The following is a 19,626-nucleotide window of genomic DNA, read 5'->3' on the forward strand; positions in this document are numbered from 1 at the left end:
ACTGGTAAATTTAGGCAGAATCAATATTAATCTTTCAAGACAAATGCAATGTTTCCAAGTGTGAACATTCTTAAAATCTTCTAAGGCCATTCAAATTGATGCATTATGTTTTTATTCTACTCTTTCCCTTTGGGGTTGTATATACACTGAAGTGATAAGAGGTAGTCTGATGCCAAAACAACTTCATGGTTATGAATACAGCCTGATAAAGTGCAGCTGATAATATCCTTATGTTATTTTATACATTGTTAAGGTTTGTGATTGTTTGTACTCCAATGCAATAAAATTACCCTGTTTACACCAGTAAAGGATAGTTATGTCTAGCTTCATACTGAAAAAGCATGCCTTTTAAAAATGCCTTAATTTTCTGCAAATATCTAAAACGCCTTTGAAATCTCCACAACCTGTTATGTGGTTATAAGCTACACGTTTGCTTTCACAACTGCACAAAACCACCACACGTGGAAAGCCCCGTTTGGACCAGTCCTCACAAGGATTCACAACACTGGCGTACGAGCCCAGATGAATCACTCACAACCAATCCTTTTGCCTGTGTTCTGAACATCCTCCTTGAGAGAGACATGCTGCAGTTTCCTATAAATCAAATATTTGCTAGCCTGAGATGGAGCCCCTGGGTGCCTCCTCTACATTGAAAGGCAGTTGCTTCTGTTATTAAAAACTATTCTTGGGCCACCAGGGTGGCTCAGTCGGTTAAGCGTCAGACTCTTGATTTCAGCTCAGGTCATGACCTCAGGGTTGTCAAGCTCAGTGGGGAGTCTGCTTCTCTCCCTCTCCTTCTGCCCCTCCCCCTGCTTGTGCACTCTCTGTCTCTCTCTCTCTCAAATAAATAAAAAATCTTTTTAAAAAGTTATAAAAAATCCTATTCTTAAGAAATAATTCATCTATGGGTGGCTCAGTCAGTGAAGCAACTGCCTTCAGCTCAGGTCATGATCCGGGGTCCTGGGATTGAGTCCCGCATCGGGCTCCCTGTTCAGCAGGGAGCCTGCTTCTCCCTTTGCCTCTGCTTGACACTCCCCCTGCTTGTGCTCTCCCTCTCTCTGTGTCAAATAAATAAATAAAATCTTTTAAAAAAATTTTTTAAAGAAATAATTCATCTAACCAATAAGCTAAATTAGAAAAATATGCTTGATTACATGTCTGTAAACCGACTGCTAGTGTGGTATGTGTGGTATCTATTCACCACCCTTTAGAATGTTTTCCATATTTTTGGGTCTGTCATCACTTATCTTTGTATAAATATCAATAGAACAATGAGTATATATATGTTATGTGATACTTTCCCACCTTCTACCTTGTATTTCTGTTATTTATGTATCTGTCTTAACTCTTCTACTAACATTTATGCAAGATCCATTCCCATCTCTTCTTTTTTATTATCTGAATCACCAAACAAATACTTGCTAAATGTGCACATTAATGAATGAACAAAACCTCTGGATATACATAAGGCAAAGTCCTTTTGTCATCCTGAGCCATCATGTAAAATTTCATGTGTGTCTAACGGTGAGTTTTAGTAAGCAGTACTAATTTTCTACTTTCTAGTGGGGGACAACAAATTCTCCAAAAAAAAAAAAAGGAAAAAGTCAGCTCCAGGATAATTTTTGCTTAATTGAGATCATACCAATAAATGAATTCCTTATGATAAGAAAGCATACTAGAAAACTTAGTCATGTCAGTTATCTTTCTTCAACAGCAGAATTTATAAGCAAAGCTTTAGGGTAATACATCATAATATTGCTTAAATATATCTGAAATACCACTGGCTTTGTGAACATGAGTAGCAAACGTGGGATGACCATTCTGAGTGCTAAGTAATTTACTGGACTAACATATTGGTACTTAAAAACAGAGATCTATCATAAATGCCAGAGAAAGTATGATGACTTCAGGACAAGACAACAAAATGACTTACTATAAAAGGCAATCGATAACTGAAATCACCAGCAATTCTGTGTCATGTAATATATGTGAAGATGCAAAGATAAAAACAAGTAAAAAAAAAAAAAAAAAAAGATCATCCTTCCCTAATGTACTTGGCAATGGTATTAGATGTTTCCTGTGTTCATGTTAATAGTTATAAAATTATTAATTTTTATTAAATTTCCATTGCTTTTGCCAAAACAAGCATGGAGGGGAGAATTCAGCATCTAATTCAGCAAATCAATTCATCACTAAAAGTCAAACAAAGGTCATATTCCATCAAATACTCTTTTACTCATCTTCCCCATTTGTATATCATTTAAGTGGCTCTGTTACTGAGGCGAAATGAAACCCAAAGCATTTCCAAGAACAAAGGCCAAAACTTGTATTCCTTCTTAACACACTTAGAGTGAACAATGTTCACCATCATTAGCCATCAGGGAAATTTAAATCAAAACCACATTGAGATATCACCTTACACCAGTCAGAATGGCAAAAATTGACAAGGCAGGAAACAACAAATGTTGGAGAGGTTGTGGAGAAAGGGGAACCCTCTTACACTGTTGGTGGGAATGCAAGCTGGTGCAGCCACTTGGGAAAACAGTATGGAGGTTCCTCAAAAAGTTAAAAATAGAGCTACCCTACAACCCAGCAATTGCACTACTGGGTATTTACCCCAAAGATACAGATGTAGTGAAAAGAAGGGGCACATGCACCCCAATGTTCATAGCAGCAATGTCCACAAGCCAAACTGTGGAAGGAGCTGAGATGCCCTTCAACAGACAAATGGATAAAGAAGATGTGGTCCATGTATACAATGATATTACTCAGCAATCAGAAAGGATGAATACCCACTATTTGCATCGACATGGATGGAACTGGAGGGAATTATGCTAAGTGAAATAAGTCAAGCAAAGAAAGTTAATTATCATATGGTTTCACTTATTTGTGGAACATAAGGAATAGCATGGAGGACATTAGGAGAAGGAAGGGGAAAAATGAAGGGGGGAATCAGAGTAGGGGAGAGGAACCATGAGAGACTATGGACTCTGGGAAACAAACTGAGGGTTTCAGAGGGGAAGGGGGTAGGGGGATGGGTTAGCCCGGTGATGGGTATTAAGGATGGCACGTATTGCATGGAGCACTGGGTGTTATACGCAAACAATGAATCATGGAACACTACATCAAAAATTAATGATGTACTGTATGGTGACTAACATAACATAATCAAATAAAATAAATAAATAAAAATGTAAAAAAAAAATAGAGTGAACATCCTTAACCTCATACTGCAGTATTACAAGTAATGGTGGGCAACAGTTCGAATTTACTCCTTACTTGATCTTTCCTATTATATTCCACTGAGCAGTACCCAAAGGTAAATCACATAAACTGGGGTTCATAAACATGGCCTCAAGATAAGATTTTGAATACTCTGTCTCATTCATCCATCCTAGCTGCCTTCTGAGTTGAAAAGTTACATGAGAATTGAGAAAATAATAGGAAAATACTCTCTGAAAAGGAGTGCATACCGGAAGACCAAAAACACTGATTTTGTGAATAAAGTGCAAGTAAAGAGCAAACGCTTCATAAACTCTACGCATGATTTTAAGTATCCTCAATGGAGCTGTCAAAGAAAACCATCTCTGAAACTCTTCCACAATGCCACTTAATGCATTTCCCAATTCATTTCTGATTGACCAATAAGAAAATAAAGCATCCTGACTTCAGTAGCAACTATGAGGCCGCCACACTGCCAGAAGTCTCGTTCAGTCATCCGAATGAAGGCATACTTTTCCAACAGGGCTTTCTTCTGAAATTCCTATGTTATCAGCAGAGAGAACGAGGACAGAGAGAACTGAGAATTCCGAGAAAGGAGAGAGAACACCACTATTTCTTCAGCAGAAGAAAGGAAAAGGTGCTGCAAATATAGAATGGAAATGCTCTCAGAGGACTGTAGAAAACATCCATGAAATTAAATACATACACACACACTCACAAAGGCAGGAAAATGGATGTCACCAGAATAAACGACAAATGACACAATGACAGCATTCTGCCTTACATGTGCTGCCAAAAATGCAATTTTTGAAAACCTAAATATAAGGACTACCAAAATGGTCTTCAAAAAACAAGGGGAAAAAACCATCAGGAAAGAAAAAGCTAAAATTAAATGATATATCTCATCTTATTTTTTAGAAACCAAGATGCTAAAGAAAGGTTAAACATGACTTTCCTGTTGGATACTAAGAATTAAAAAATCTCTTTATATGTTAAAAAAAGGTTTACATATAACATACATTGTAAGTTAAAAAAAAAAAAAAAGATAATTCTCCAGCGAATCAATTACTTTGAGTTTGTTCAAGAAAGCCCGTAATAAATGGGCCTGTGGAACATGAGGAAATGGGAACTGTCTGGGCTAATGGCACTGGATTAGCAGCCCCAACACTCACCCTATTATGCCTAGAGAAAGACATTAAATAGGATCAGTCAGATCAAGAATTCACTTTCTCCAGCCCAGGGACACTGGTATTTCTTCTTCTCTTACAGACAAGCAATAAGCTAACCCAGGGCAATCTTGAGACAATCCAAGCAAATTCACCATGTTCCCAAGTCTGTCTGGTCAGCACCATGACAAGCACCAAGTAGTTTCCCATTTCTCACTCTCTGGAAGGCCCAGATATTGCCTTCCAAACATTAAGGGAGGAAGGCTGGCGGTGTGAGGAAGGATTGCCAAAACCTAATCACAAGAAATCTTTTTTTTGTACTCTGACCTCTCACAAGTACTTAGAAGCCTAGTACTTGGGACAAATAAACCCACAATTGATTTTTTTCTGAATATTGAATTGTTAAAGCAATAACCTTCCACCCTATGGAATTATTGTTACAATTTTTCAGCACAGATAAATGCCCATCTTCTGTGGGAATACAGGAAAAGCTAAAATAAGTTTGATTTACTTAGAGTAAATAGATACCCTCAGTTGGATTTCCAAAATACAGAAAGCAGGGGGGCTCCTGAGTGGCTCAGTCAGTTGAGCAACTGACTCTTGGTTTCAACTCAGGTCGTGATCTCATGGGTTGTGGGATGGAACCCACCAGGAGCTCCATGCTCAGCAGGGAGTCTGACTGAAGATTCTCACCTTCTGCCCCTCCCCTGACCTGTGCACACGCATGTGCACTCTCTCTCAAATAAATGGATCTTTAAATTAAAAAAAAAAAAAAGCAGAACTTCTTTCAGTAAGACATATTGAAAGACCTAGTCCATTTGCTATTAGGATTAAAATATAAGGGCAGTTAACCCAGATAAAAAAAATCCAAGCAAATTATCATAAGTAATCAGAAATTGTTAAGTTCCCATTCTGGAGCAGAGAAAGACATTAATATTCACCAAAAAATGGATATCAACCTATACAGAGATCATGTTCAAAAATTCATTTATGTAGTTATATACATGCAACTAACTTGCCATTATCCTACTTTGAATAAAAAAATTAGAACATTTCGCCATGTTTATATGTCAAAGATGATGAATGCAGCCCTAGTAGAGTTACGCCTGAGATAAGTATAATGCATTTTTTATCACCCTGAAAACATTTATTCCCTTAAAAAAAGAAAAGTACAGAGAAGTGAAATATATCAGGCAAGGTGACAGAGAAACCATCATCCCTTCAAAAATCACACCACATTTTTGCTGACAAGGTAAAAGACCTACCAAAATAGGCACAGGGCAGTACGCACTTATCGAGGCAGGCTTTCTTCAGCAATGGAGAATTGGAAAACACACTGAAACTTCTCCGGCTCTACCGATGCACGTCTCTCAGGTGGGCGTTACAGAGCCGGAGCACGTCTGCCTTTAGACCGGCTGGCAAACTTCTCAGAAGCAGATCCTTGTTATGCACTGAATTGCAAGCCCCGAAAAAATATATATATATAACCTGCCACACTTGTAAATGTGACCTTCTTCAAAAATAGGGTACTGGCAGATATAATCAAGTGAAGATGAAGTTATCAGGGTGAGTCCTAATTCAATGGCTAGTGTTCTTGTAAGACCAGGGAAATATGGGCAGAGAGACACACTGAGGGATCACAGCCACGGGAACATGGAGGCGGGGGTTGCAATTATGTTGCCACAAGCGAAGGAACTCGTGAGGTCACCAGAAGCCGGAAGAAGCAAGAATGATCCCTCCTCTTGGGGCACTGGAAGGAGCATGGCCCTGTCTACACTTTGATTTCAGACTTCCAGGCTCTAAAACCACAAGAGAATAAATTTCTGTTGTTTTAAGCCATCCAGTTTGCGGTATTTTGTTATGGTAGCCCTAGAAAACTAAGACACTCAGTGATGATGTTTTAGAGACGTAAAGAAGGAGACAAAGATGACAGGGTGCCAATTCGGTACAAATTTGAGGTTCATTTGAGCCCTTAATTATCCCTTAAAAGATAAACATTCAGAAATTTCCACAAAGGTTCTTGGCTTCTTGGTTGTCTGCTGTCTAATAAGGGCAGGTCTTGCCCATATCCCATTGAGAAAAATACTCCATTCTCTGGAGAAGTGCTTCTGTCCCCTAGGGGGAAAGAAGATACTAAAATAATATATAAGGAGTTTAATAATATAATTAAATAAACACAAGCTGGAGAACTGTATGTCATTTGTCAACTCATCACAGAGATTAAAACTTGAAAGGTAGGTAACTTGACATAGTACAACCCACTGTTCTGGGTAAGAATAAATGATCTGCCTCTAAGTATAAGCCTATATAGAATTAAAACCCTTCCCCCAAAGCTTACATTCCTGGACAAGGTGGAAAAACATGCACTGAAACTGGAGGCCTCCAACACATATAAGAGTTTAGTAGGCTTATCTGTTTAAATAAGCATAGTCCAGAGGAGTAGATGCACCAGCATAAAATTAACTGTGACATTATTAATGTACACTAATTAAACATAAATGATACTTCCCAGGATCTAGAAGAAAAGGTGTGTTCATTCAAAATCTTGTCTTCAGCCCAATAATGTAGCAGAAAGTATATTTTTAAACCAATAATGTCTTTCATAAGCCTTGATGAGGATCATAATTTCGATCAAAAACTGATAAAATATATTCTCAAAAAGAAGCTAGAATCGAATTGTGTAGAAGAAAAGCATTAAAACTCCAGGACATCTTAGGCAAGTCAAGAAAATTCTCACATATTTCAATGCAACTGCCATCATCTACTAAATTTAGAAAATTATTGCAGTTTCACAAGTATGGATTACTCACAAATATTTTTTTTTTCTCTGATTTAATGAGCCCTGCCGGGTAAAGCTGTCATCTCTAACTCAGGTTAATTTGAGGGAACCTGCTTTTTCCAGATGGCGTCAAGGAGAGCAGACAGCTAATATGAGATTAACCTCCAAGTCGTACGATTTTTATCTCAATGTGGAGTGCGAGAGCTGTTAGCCTCAGAGCTTGCTTTGATCCATGTCTTAAACCAGCATCCTACTATGGCGTTCTCCAGAATACTCCTAAAATGTCATGTTTCTCTGCCAGAAAACTGCCAGTGTTACCCGGAGAGCCTGGGATAGAGTCTGTGGCAAACCTGGCTGAACCACCTTCCCTGCTCTACAGGAGACGAAATATCAAATAATACCACATCCTGTGTCTTTACTGCATCAAGCCCATGACTAATTTAGTGCCCAAAAGCTTACCTGCCCTCTAGATTAGTTTTAGAAACTCGGCATTACAAATCTCTGGACATTCTGCACCTCCGGCCAGAAGCCGTTCACCTGCCAAAATGCTGATTAATTAAATGACCTTTCATCACATTTCCAGTCTTCTCGTTTGTGGATGTGCGGCTGGGCTCCAGGCATCTTTTTCATGCTCACAGCCAATGTCTTGGAAAGTATAATTTGGCATGCATTTCTCAGTTGTAGCAGGTGAAGAGACTGCTCCTCTCAAAACAGTCCAACATTCTAACCTGGAAATGTTCATAAAGAAAAAAAACCCAAAAAACAAAAAAAACCCAGCACTAACAACCAGAGCAGTGCTGTGAAAACACAATCCACATTAAAACTTCCACCTAAGAAAATCCAGGGGGAATCAGGCATCAGAATTTTTTGAAAGCTCCCCAAAGTGATCCTAATGTTCACCTGTAGATAAGAACTACTGATCTAGACCAGAGGTCAACAGGCCATATCGTAAATGTTTTAGGCTTTCAGTAAAGGGCCATATCGTAAATGTTTTAGGCTTTGTGTGCAGTCTCTGTCACAACTACTCAACTCTGCTGATCTGGCACAAAAGTAGCCACAGACAAGATGTAAATGAGCACGTGCAGCTGGGTCCCAAGACAGCTTTACTTAGGAACACTGAAATTTGAATTTTATTTAACTTTTACATGTCACAAAATATTATGCTTCTTCTAATTTTTTTTTTCAATCATTTGAAAATGTAAAGATCATTTCTTAACTTGCAGGTCATACAAAATAGATGGCAGACCAGATTTGGCCAGGCCATAGTTTACTGACCCCTGATCTACACTGCAGATGGAATACATTTCTCCTTAGTCTTTTCTCAAAAACATTTGCTCAGTGACTCTGTCAATCAGTCCTAGAAAAGACCCCTTCAAAGCATGGGTACCTTCAGATTCAAGTTGGTCCAGGCCATATGAGGCAGCTGTATTAACATGGCTAATGGATGGGACAACGGTTCTTCTCTCCGAGGACGCCTCAGAATCAGGAAGCTCTGGGAAAAGGCTGGCTGCTTCCTCCATTATTCCAGGGGGAGTCACTGGAGAGCCCCAAACTGGTGTGAACAATTCCTCGTTTGGCCCCGTGACAGTGTCTATTAGGTCTGTCAAACACAAGAAATAGCACTTGACCCAAAGATGATCATTAGGGGAAATGTATACATATCTTTCTGCTTTTTAAGCAAGAAATGATCAATGAAACCAGTATCTTATATACACTAAGTTTGGCACTTTAGACCAGCTCCCCCCTCCCCACAGTGCATCAATCCAGTTATGCAAGGCACTTTATCATCTGGGAAGATGTATTGTCTCAAATCAGAACTTTCTTTTTAAATTTTGATTTCCCATTTATTCTACTGACAATATTACGGATTTTGCACAATTTTATATGATTTACTGCCAAAGACAGAAAATGTAACAAAAAAGTATTAAAATATATGCCAAAGACTACTTCTAAAAATCAAGTCAAAGGGCAAGGGTATCTGTGTCTAGAATATGCTCAATTTCAACGCAGCCAGATTTAGCCCCAGGTTTTCCCAAATATAAAAAACTCTAGAATAGTATTATTTTTCACGTCTGGTAGATCATCAGAATCTCTGAGGTAATTTTTTAGAAGTCCATCTCCTTCCACCTATCCCAACTTACTGAATCAGAATCTCCTTTGTGGTGAAGCTGGAAAAACTATTTTTTAAAGCTCCTAGGATATGGATCCACAGACTCTCACATACATTGCTGCTAGGAATATACATTGGTGCAACCACTTTGGAAAATAGTGAGGCATTGCCCCTTACAGTCAAACATTCATACCTAGAACCCAGCTCTAGGTGTATTAACCAAGAGAAACTCCTGCACGTGTCCAATGGAAAATATACAAGAGTATGCATGGCAGCAAGCAATGTTCACAATAGCCAAACCTGGAAATGACCCAAATGCAAACTGCTAGGAGAGACTGGATGAAGATGAGATGCATAAACTGTGATCTATTTTCAGACTGGAATATTATAAACAGTCAAAACAAAAGATTCACAGTAAGCGAATCTTAGCCATAGACTATTAAGTAAAACAAACAAGTCCCAAAAAGACTATCTGCAGCACAATACTGTTTTTATAAAGTTAAAAACTACTAAAATATATTTTAAATGCATAATTTTAGGCATAAATACAGACACTATAAAACTAAGATAGCAGGAAACGAAGGAAATGAGGAACACAAGAATCAAGATGACAGTTAACATCAGAAGAGGACGAGGGTGAAGTGGGGAGGGTGATGGGGTTCCATGTAGGTTACTGACCAGGCCCTTTTGGAGGGGCAGGATTAGGAGATACTTATTACTTTGTTAAAAATAACTCAGTTAATAAGTAAAAGTCTTTACTTAGACCAATAATGCTATAGAGACATGAGGTCCAAAAACAATAATTAAATAATAATAATTTTTGTAATTTCCAGGTGATTCTGATGATCACCAAGATTTTTAAAAACTTTGCTCTCCTTAAGGTATCAGAGCATTTGAGGGCCTCCTATATAGAAAGCACTTGGTAGCCATTCTTTCGAATCCTTAAAATAACCTGTAAGACAGGTAGGCATTATTTAGAGATGCACAAACCAAGCGTGGACACGTGAGGAGACTTGCTTGAGGCCACAATACTAGTGAGGGCCAAAGCTGGGATCTGAACCGAGGTCCTCACTGTTTTCACTTCACCCCCTGGCTCCTAGCAGCCAGAGCTGTCAAACAAGGAGAGAGTTCTCAGGAGGTCTGGCCTTCCCAGGCCCCAGCGATGAGCCACCAGGTTTTACTTGGGAACTAACCCCTCATCCTGTTAGGCTTTGTCACATCCCTCCAAACAACAGAGTTCACCCACCTTTCTGGTTCACTCTCCAGGTGAGATGTGTGTGTATACCCTGGGGACAGAGCCAGGTTCCACACTCATTCTATTGCTTATAACTCAGAAAAGATCCACCCCCAAAATTCTGAGTCCAAGTTCCCTCCCTTCGCCCCCCACCCCCCTGCTTTACAAACCTTCCAGAGCAGAAGTAACTTCAAAAGAGAGAGGCACGGCTGTAGTTGAAACTGTAGTGGGCAGAGGCTCCCACCTCCTGGACAGCTGAGTAACAGCAGGAACACCAGATGTGGTGGAGGGGGGCTCTTTTCCTTCCTCAGTCTTACAATTTTCTCCAGTAACCTCGAGGCTAGAAACCTGCTGCTCTTGTGTCACCAATGATAAAGTGGCTTCTGCTTCTTGAACAGCTGTTGTCATCTCTTGAGTGATGATGTCTTAAAAGGGGGGATACAACATTTTAAAATAGACAAATTCCCTATGCCTTAAAATGTCACTCTATAATTAATAAATTGGAAAAAAAAAGAAGACAGCTATTTCAGAGTATGGGAAAGCGAACGCATCGCTCAGACACAAAATGCCAGCAAATAAATGTTTTCAGTGTTGCTGCTTTCAGGAGCGATGAATCAATCTAAGACCAAGATAAAGAAGTTAATATGTAAAACATAAAATCTAAAACAAAATAGAAAGATCAACAGTTGAGCTCCCTCTTATAAATATTAACATAACCAGTTTGTTAAGAAACAAATTATACAGTTCTAAGTTACATTCAAAAATTCTCAGCATTTATATATATTAATTTTCACATTTGCATTTCTAAAGGGGAAAGGAAAGCCAGCATTTTGAATAAAGGAGTAATTATTACAGTAACTAATGTTTCTGAACTTCTATTATATGCTATACACACATATAATTCTATTATATGCTATATACACCCACTACTAAGTATATGGTGGACATTATTTTATCTTCCAATGTGTACTAAGGGGAGGTAGGTATTAATATCATTCCACGGAAGCCATATATCAGTGTCAAGAATGCAGACTTTAGGGGCCCTTGGGTGGTTCAGTCGGTTGAGCTTCAGACCCTTGGTTTCAGCTCAGGTCATGATCTCAGGGTCCTGAGATAGAGCCCCTCCCTGCTCCCCGGGCTCTGTGATCAGCAGTCAGCTCAGAATCTGCTTGAGATTCTCTCCCTCTCCCTCTGCCCCTCCACCCCAGCGCGAGCTCTCGCGTGTGCACTCTCTCTCTCTCAAATAAATAAATAAATAAATAAATAAATAAATAAATAAATAAATAAATAAATAAAATAGACAACACATGTAAAACACTTAGCACATACCCCGGTATTATATAAGTATTCAACAAATATCAACTTTGAGTGGTGACTGCTATCAGAGAAAAAAAGACTAAGAACTAGAAACAGTGCTGGAAATTTTAAAATTATCATTCAAAATTTCTTCCCATTTCTCATTCTCCCTACTTCCTGTAAAGAAAAAATAATAATATGATAATTATTATAGATAACTTTTAAAACCTGACCTTCAACTGAACCTGTGAAAGAATAAGCTGAATCTGAGAACTGATGATAATCTCAGGTTACTCATCTGTTCATAATAACCAAAAACACAAAGAAATCATTGCATATCCTAAAGAAGATAATGTCCTAAGTAGTTCCTAGGCCCTTAAATGATTGGCATTTGAGTGTTTACTTCTTTTTTTTTTTTAATTTTTTAAAGATTTTATTTATTTGACACAGAGAGACACAGCGAGAGAGGGAACACAAGCAGGGGGAGTGGGAGAGGGAGAAGCAGGCTTCCCGTCGAGCAGGGAGCCCAATGTGGGACTCGATCCCAGGACCCTGGGACCACGACCTGAGCCGAAGGCAGACACTTAATGACTGAGCCACCCAGGAGCCCCAGTTGTTTATTTCTGAAAAAGACTTACAATCGCCAGAAAACAGGTAAAAAGCTTTTTGGTTATTCTCTAGCTACTGTTGTCAATAATCTCAGTTTTTCATATTCTTTTTAGCTTGAACAACAAAAAAATTAAAGTGAAAGGAATTATTTAACTGTTCCTCTCTCTACAAAGAACATTTAGAAACTTTTTGATTAATTTGAACATTGCAGGCAGTCAAATTGGATAATTTCAGTCTGAATGGTTCTCTATCTTCATTTACGCATCCACTGACTTGGTATTTATGGAGCACCTACTATGTGCCAGATATTGTGCTATGTGCTGGGAATAAAAAGAAGTTGCCTATTAAGAGACTGTAGTGGAGGGGCACCTGGCTGGCTCAGTCAGAAGAGCATGTGACTCTTGATCTTATGGTTCGTGAGTTCAAGCCCCACATTGGGTGTAGAGATTACTAAAAAAATAAACTTAAAAAAAGAGAGACTATAGTTAAGTGAAGCAATTATGACTAAGTAAGGAGTATATTCAATAATCAAAATAATAATCAGACAATCACCAAATTCATTTTACCTTTCAGGCTGTATTAATATAAGCTAATGCAATTCTAATACATAAGAATCACAGATTCAATTACACGATGAATAATCTGGAACTATATGACTTAATGCTCCAGGAATATCTTAAAATGCTATGGAAAATCAAAGTAAACTTCTTGTACAGTCATACCCAATATCTTCATGGTCATGGAGACCCAACTCTCTTAATGAAATTTTAAAAACCAACATACAAAACAATTTCTTGAAGCTTCTTCTTTTTTTTTTAAGACTTTATTTACTTATTTGTCAGAGAGACAGAAAGAGAGCACAAGCAGGACGAACAGCAGGCAGAGGGAGAAGCAGGCTCCCTGCCGAGCAAGGAGCCCGATGCAGGACTCGATCCCAGACCTGAGCTGAAGGCAGACGCTTAATCGACTGAGCCCCCCAGGCATCCCAATTTCTCAAACTTCTATGAAAATTTATAGCATGCTAGGTCTTTCAGTCTTTGAAAAATGAATAGGAGGGGCGTCTGGGTGGCTCAGTCGTTGGGCGTCTGCCTTCGGCTCAGGTCATGATCCCAGGGTCCTGGGATCGAGCCCCACATCGGGCTCCCTGCTCTGCGGGAAGCCTGCTTCTCCCTCTCCCACTCCCCCTGCTTGTGTTCCCTCTCTCACTGTGTCTCTCTCTGTCAAATAAATAAATAAAATCTTTAAAAAATAAAAAAAATTTAAAAAATGAATAGGACATGTAAATTCAATCTTATCATTTTAATTCAATCTCAACACTTTATAAAACACATTACTAATTTGATATTTCCATTAATTAGGCTACTTAGCTGAAGTAACAAGATGTACATATTCCAAAACAATTTGGAGTAAGCATATGCACATTACACTAAGTCTATCCTTCCCTCACGCTGTTATCTGACCAACTACACATACCAAAAGAAAAACATTATCCATCAGCAACAAATACTAGGCTCGTCAGCTCATAAAATTCACAGATATAAAGACCAAGAGGAAGTAGTGTTAAATCAAGCCAGCAGAGAGGATTTATCAGTACTGGGGTTTTTTCTAATTTCTAGATGAATACCTTTTTGGGAAAACAAAGTCAAAGAACTCATATGGCTAATGCTATAAGATAAATATTTACGTAAAGCTTTTTGGTAAGAAATATCAGGGATGTAAGTATTTTTTACAACAATGTGTAAATAAGTATCCTATACTGTTTATTATACCACTTAAATATATAGCTAATTCTTTAACATTTTCCTGAATAGTTATACATTTTCATAATAACATGCTTGAAAGCTATCAGTCTGTATCAGGTTTTCTCAGCACTATTGACATTTGGCTCAGAAAAATCTTTGTGGATGGGGATTTTAGGATATTTAGCAGCCTCTTTGGCCCCTACCCACTAGATGCCAGGGGCACCCCTCTGTTATAACAACCAAAAATGTCTCCAATACTGCCAAATGATGGGGGTGGGGACAAACTGTTCCCAGTTGAATACCATGGCCTGTATGCAGAGGTTATATTTGGGTGTAATTTTTATACAAAATATATTTTTCTTTGTTTACTTTTGCTTTTCATTAAAACTTAGATAACTTATTTCTAAATTATCACTTAAAAAAAAAAACATAAAACAAGACCTAAAACTAATACCATGCTCTATGTCAATTACATCTCAATTTAAAAAAATAATAATAAAATCAGATTGAAACATTCCAAATTAAACAAAGCTTGTTTTTCTTTCTTTTACCTTTCAATGTATTTCCCAATGGTTGATGAGCCTCAGATTCATATTCTGAGATGGAAACAGTGGTCTCTAAGAAAACCATTGCATCATTTTCCCTAGTGGATTCCATGAAGTCTGGGGTATCTTGGAAGAGGCTTACAACAGAGACTTTCCTATCTTCCATAGGACTTGTGGGAGTAAAGGAACTTTGATCGGCGAAGGCAGATGAAGGCGCCTCCCCATGTGCCATTAGCAGGGCTGTCTGCATGGGTGTTTCCCCTTCCAGGAGCCCCAGAACCACCTCTGCAGCCTCAGTCATAGGTTTGCCCTCTTCCATACCTTCCATAGGGTCATTACCGGTTTCTTGGGCTGTCTGAGACATTTCCGTTCCCACCTGAGTCTCTCTGTTGTCTCCAAGCTTTGGGGTCTTTATCTGGCTTACACTCTCTAACTTGGTGCCATCCCACTCATCACTGCCGACAGAGGCAGCTGGAACAGCTGTGCTGACACTCACTGGGACTCCTGGGGCTCCCAGCAGCCTGTCAGTTTCTGGCTCAACACTCAGGGTGTACTCAGAGGTTGTGAGCCAGTGCTTGATGTCAGCAGTCTGGGTATGATCAGCTGTCATCTGCGAAGGCTTCTCCCTCTCGGGCATGGGGCTTCCAGGCTCCGTGCCCACTACGGGCTCAGCACCGGGGAAAAAAGCTGCCCTGTGTTCTGTGTCTGCTTCAAATTTCTCAGTCCTGGGATTGGTGGTTAGCATTCCTTTAGTATTCATATCAGATGAAGGTAAATGTCCCAGACTAATTCTTTCCTGACTTTCAGTTGCAAACAACTGATCATCCACATAGCTCAGAAAACCCTGTGTTGCCTCTGTGGTCCCTTCTACGATGGGCTGAATGATGGTACTACCCAAGCGTTCCTCCTTCTCATCGACACTCAGAGATGCAGTTGCAGGGATAGGATTGGTTAGCATGGCCTTGGAAAGTCGGCTTTCAGGAGACACCCTCTCTGGCTGGCTGGAAACAAACATTTCCTCCTCGGCAGGGACCACTGTCTCAGTAGCTGTGTAAATGCTGGGGCTGTTAGGCTGCATGAGTCCAGCTCCTACTGGATGGGCTTCTTTGCTAGTAGGAAATACTTTATTTAATGACGTTGCTGATGGTCCTGCTAACACCATCACTGGATCTTCAGAGACCACCAACTGGGGAGTGCACTTTGAAGTCATAGAGTTATTTTCTAGGTCATCTGTGTTCATCCTCTCAGGCTGCCCTGTTTCTGCATGAACATGTGCTATCTCCCTTCTTTCCATTTTGGGGAAGGCCACACATTGTGTGGCAAAGTTGACAAGTACAAGGCTACAGAATGCCAGACAAATGTGCAGTGCAATTGGTCTGCTCATAGTGGAAGAGAAATGTGCACATAAATCAGCAAAGTTGACAATTCCAGTAATTGAGTCCTGCAGAAAAATAAAGCATATCAAGCTGTCATATAACTGTATATTTTGTAAATAAGCCCCTTTAAATTAAACCCTAAGTAAAATAGTCTTGACTTCACACTCAGAGACGGTATGGAAGAGACGGCTGTTCTATTTCTTTGGCACCTTTGGGACATGGATAACCCAGTTCATTTTTCCCTGCTGAATTTTGCAGCTGATTTAACTTGAAGCTCTCTAGAAGAGGTACACATAGTTCAAGGACTAAGTTCATTGTTTCTTAAATACCTATTTGAAAAAATTACCCTTGAAGTCACATTTGCAATATTCTCCCCCAATTCTGCTATTAATCATGTAGTCAAATGACTACAGAAAGAGCTACGTATCCAAGACATAGAAAGTAAATCTCACATTTACTTATACTACATTCAGAGAAAGTTTCAAGTATGGTTTAAAACTTATTAAATATCATCATAAAATACTGAATACCAGTTATATTCAAGAGGTTTCTTTAGGTATATAAATGATTTTCAATTAAAATTTATCTTTAGGGGCACCTGGCTGGCTCAGTCAGTAGAGCATGTGACTCTTGATCTTGGGGTTGTGAGTTTGAGCCCCATGTTGGATGTGGAGCCTATGTTGCTTCATTGGAACGTATAGAATGCTATATAAAATGTTGCCATTCTATTAGACTGCTCATTATGTACTCCTCTCTGATTTGACTTCTCCTTAAGTGATAGGATTTGTTGTTCCGAAGTTGATAAACTTGAAGCTACCAGAATCTGAGTTTTACTTGAAATTCACCCAGATGGAGTGAAAAATAGGGTTTTGTGCAATGGCTAAAAAGGTAAAATGCTGCTAAATTTCAAGAATAAATACTTTCAACCCAAGTAGCCCTCTGACTATATATTACGCAATAGTAAACCTTAGGATTTTCAAAACTGGAGTCTAAACTTTCAGGGAGGTGGGCTCCCAGGATGGTACCATTTATCTTTCCTAGCTAACCCTAGATATGACAACTCTTTAATGTACTTTAAAAAGCAAATACATATTACTAAGGAAAGAAAAAGTTATTTATAATTGCCTTGTCAGAATTGTTAAGGTGTTCTAGAGCCATTTGCATACAATTTAATGTAATTTCATTCCATTCTATTGTTTACACTACGATTACTCAAAGATGACTGCAAAGGTAAAAGGAAAATAAAAGTGTATTGCACAAAAAAAAAAAAAAAAAAAAGCTCTCAGCTTTACGGGGACACGGCCCTCGGCTACCGCACACTCCCGTGTAGCCACGCAGCCAAACCGGCCCTCTGGCTTGCCGGCCCTGCCTGTCGTTATGCCCTTTTTTTATGGGCATATTTAAAAATTATGCCCTATTTAAAAAAATAAAGTATTTTTAAAAAATTTTTTTAAAACACTTAAATTATTTTTTTTCTCTGCGACAACTATAAAAATTATAGGCAAACCTTTGATGTTTCAAAATTTAAGGAGTAGAAAAGGTAAAAGAGGGCAAGTAAATGTGTTTTTAGGGGGAAAAAAAACTATTTAAGAGAACCAAAACACATTTTAAATTAGCAATCTTTACTGAATACATACTATTATAAAATTGAGATTTATTGCATTTAAAAAAAAAAAACTCTTGTTAAAACTAAAACTATATCAAAACTACTAATTTTCCCCCCAAACTTAGGAGTTTTAGTTCTTGTTTTATCTACTTTGCTGTTTGGGCGCTTTCTTCTCCCATCATCAGAAATTTCTCAGATGCTATAGATGTTCTAGAAAGTTAAACCTAGGAGTGAAAATTCTAAAATAAAAACTTAAGCTTTATAAAAGTTATTATTTTTTCCTTCTTTCATGTCTGATCATTAAGCTACTTGGGTTAAGCATGTAATGTGCACACATAAAATATAAAAGTTTATGTTTTCATAGGGCCTTCTCCCCTTAAGAAGTTCAAAGCTTCCCTGTTTCATTTCTAGGTCTTTTCGTGACCAAGAAAAGGTCAAGTCCTTAGAGCATGATCTAGGCAGCTGAAGAGAAAAAGAAGGCTGAATTTTTCTACACAAGGAAAGAGGAATCCCCTGGTTTTGGAGCTGAGGCCTCCTGCCAAACTACCAGCACCACATGAATGAGTCATCTTGGAAGGCATCCTCCAGCCCCAGTCAAACCTTCAGATGACTGTAGCTTCCTTCAGCTGACATCATGACTGCAACTTCTTGAGAGACCTTGAGCCAGAACCACCTAGTAAGCTGGCTGCTCCCAAATTCCTAATGCACAGAAATGGTATGAAATAATAAGCATTTATTGCCACCAAGTTAGGGATGATTTGTTACACAGAAATTTTGAATCCACAGTACTTTGGGAGAATATAGGAATAAGACAATGTGCAGAAAAGGAACAGCACATATCAGGGATCATAAATTTAGCAGCAGAAGAAAACTGAAGCCAGAGGTGACTAGAAAAAAGCCACCACACCCCACTAAGATTCCTCAGAGATAGTGAGAGGGATGATAAGTTTTCCCACATGTGGGAGGAGAGTCTGTAACAATTTTATTTAAATATTAAATTACATACCAGCAGCTAGCATTGTTTTAAAAGGAGAGAATATGGGAAAGATATTTGAAGAAGAGGGAATAGCATGTGCCAAGGTATGTCCACATTCTGAACATTAGTTATCACCATACTTTAAATGATCCATAAAGAATCCCACTTCATAGCCAGGTAACAGGTTTGGTAAGAGTATTTGGCTTGCTGCTTCTAATTGCACTCCTCAGAACAAAAACACGGAAGGGCTGTAAACGTTCACGGCTGATGAAACCACATCGTTGTACGGACAAGTTGAACTATGACAGTGTATATAGTCAAACATATGTAAAAGCTATAGAACCCTTTGATCTATTCTTTCCTGAATAAATATTTTTCCCATTCAGTGAAATCTTACTAAACATCCCAGACAATGTAGGGTGTGGCCTAAAACCTTGGTCTACATGATCCCATGCTTCTGGATAAAAACCTGAAAAAAACAGGCCATCGTGAATAACAATAGAATTTAGAGGGACATGGACTGGAATCAGAAAAACAATTCCTGAATCCTAGCTTTATTGTTGTTAAAACTTGCTATGGGAGGGGTGCCTGGGTGGCTCAGTTGGTTAAGCGACTGCCTTCGGCTCAGGTCATGATCCTGGAGTCCCGGGATCGAGTCCCACATCGGGCTCCCTGCTCAGCGAGGAGTCTGCTTCTCCCTCTGACCCTCCTTTCTCTCATGCTCTCTGTCTCTCATTCTCTCTCTCTCAAATAAATAAAATCTTAAAAAAAAAAAAAAAAAAAAAAAAACTTGCTATGGGATACTGTGCAACTGGCCTCAGTCTTTCCTTCGACAAAATGAGGAGTTAAACAAAAAAGCATTGTAAATCCTTTCTACCTCCATGATTCCATTTTCATATTTTATCTACAGGTCATAAAATTAAAATACAAACGTTTTCGTATTCCAACAATGGCGCCATCAAGTA

At 38.8% G+C, this 19,626-nt stretch overlaps 1 protein-coding gene across 10 annotated transcripts in view; it reads right to left on the bottom strand.

Annotated features, from left to right (window-relative positions):
- Positions 1-19,626, bottom strand: part of ARMH4 (armadillo like helical domain containing 4) — a 230,560-nt gene that overhangs the window by 91,165 nt on the left and 119,769 nt on the right. For all 10 annotated transcript variants that reach the window (XR_010405202.1, XR_010405201.1, XR_010405200.1 and 7 more), the window contains 3 exons: positions 14,710-16,144; positions 10,682-10,936; positions 8,555-8,767 (listed from right to left, as the gene is read on the bottom strand). Coding sequence is in view for 7 of the 10 variants with exons in the window: in XM_064571104.1 (XP_064427174.1) it covers positions 8,555-8,767; positions 10,682-10,936; positions 14,710-16,144 (1,903 nt within the window). In the remaining 3 variants the exon portion in view is untranslated. The remainder of the gene's footprint in view (positions 1-8,554; positions 8,768-10,681; positions 10,937-14,709; positions 16,145-19,626) is intronic.

This window comes from Mirounga angustirostris, unplaced genomic scaffold (genome assembly GCF_029215605.1).
Source record: "Mirounga angustirostris isolate CCGP_5_RB_7025 unplaced genomic scaffold, mMirAng1.0.hap1 SCAF_9, whole genome shotgun sequence".
Taxonomy (NCBI): domain Eukaryota; kingdom Metazoa; phylum Chordata; class Mammalia; order Carnivora; family Phocidae; genus Mirounga; species Mirounga angustirostris.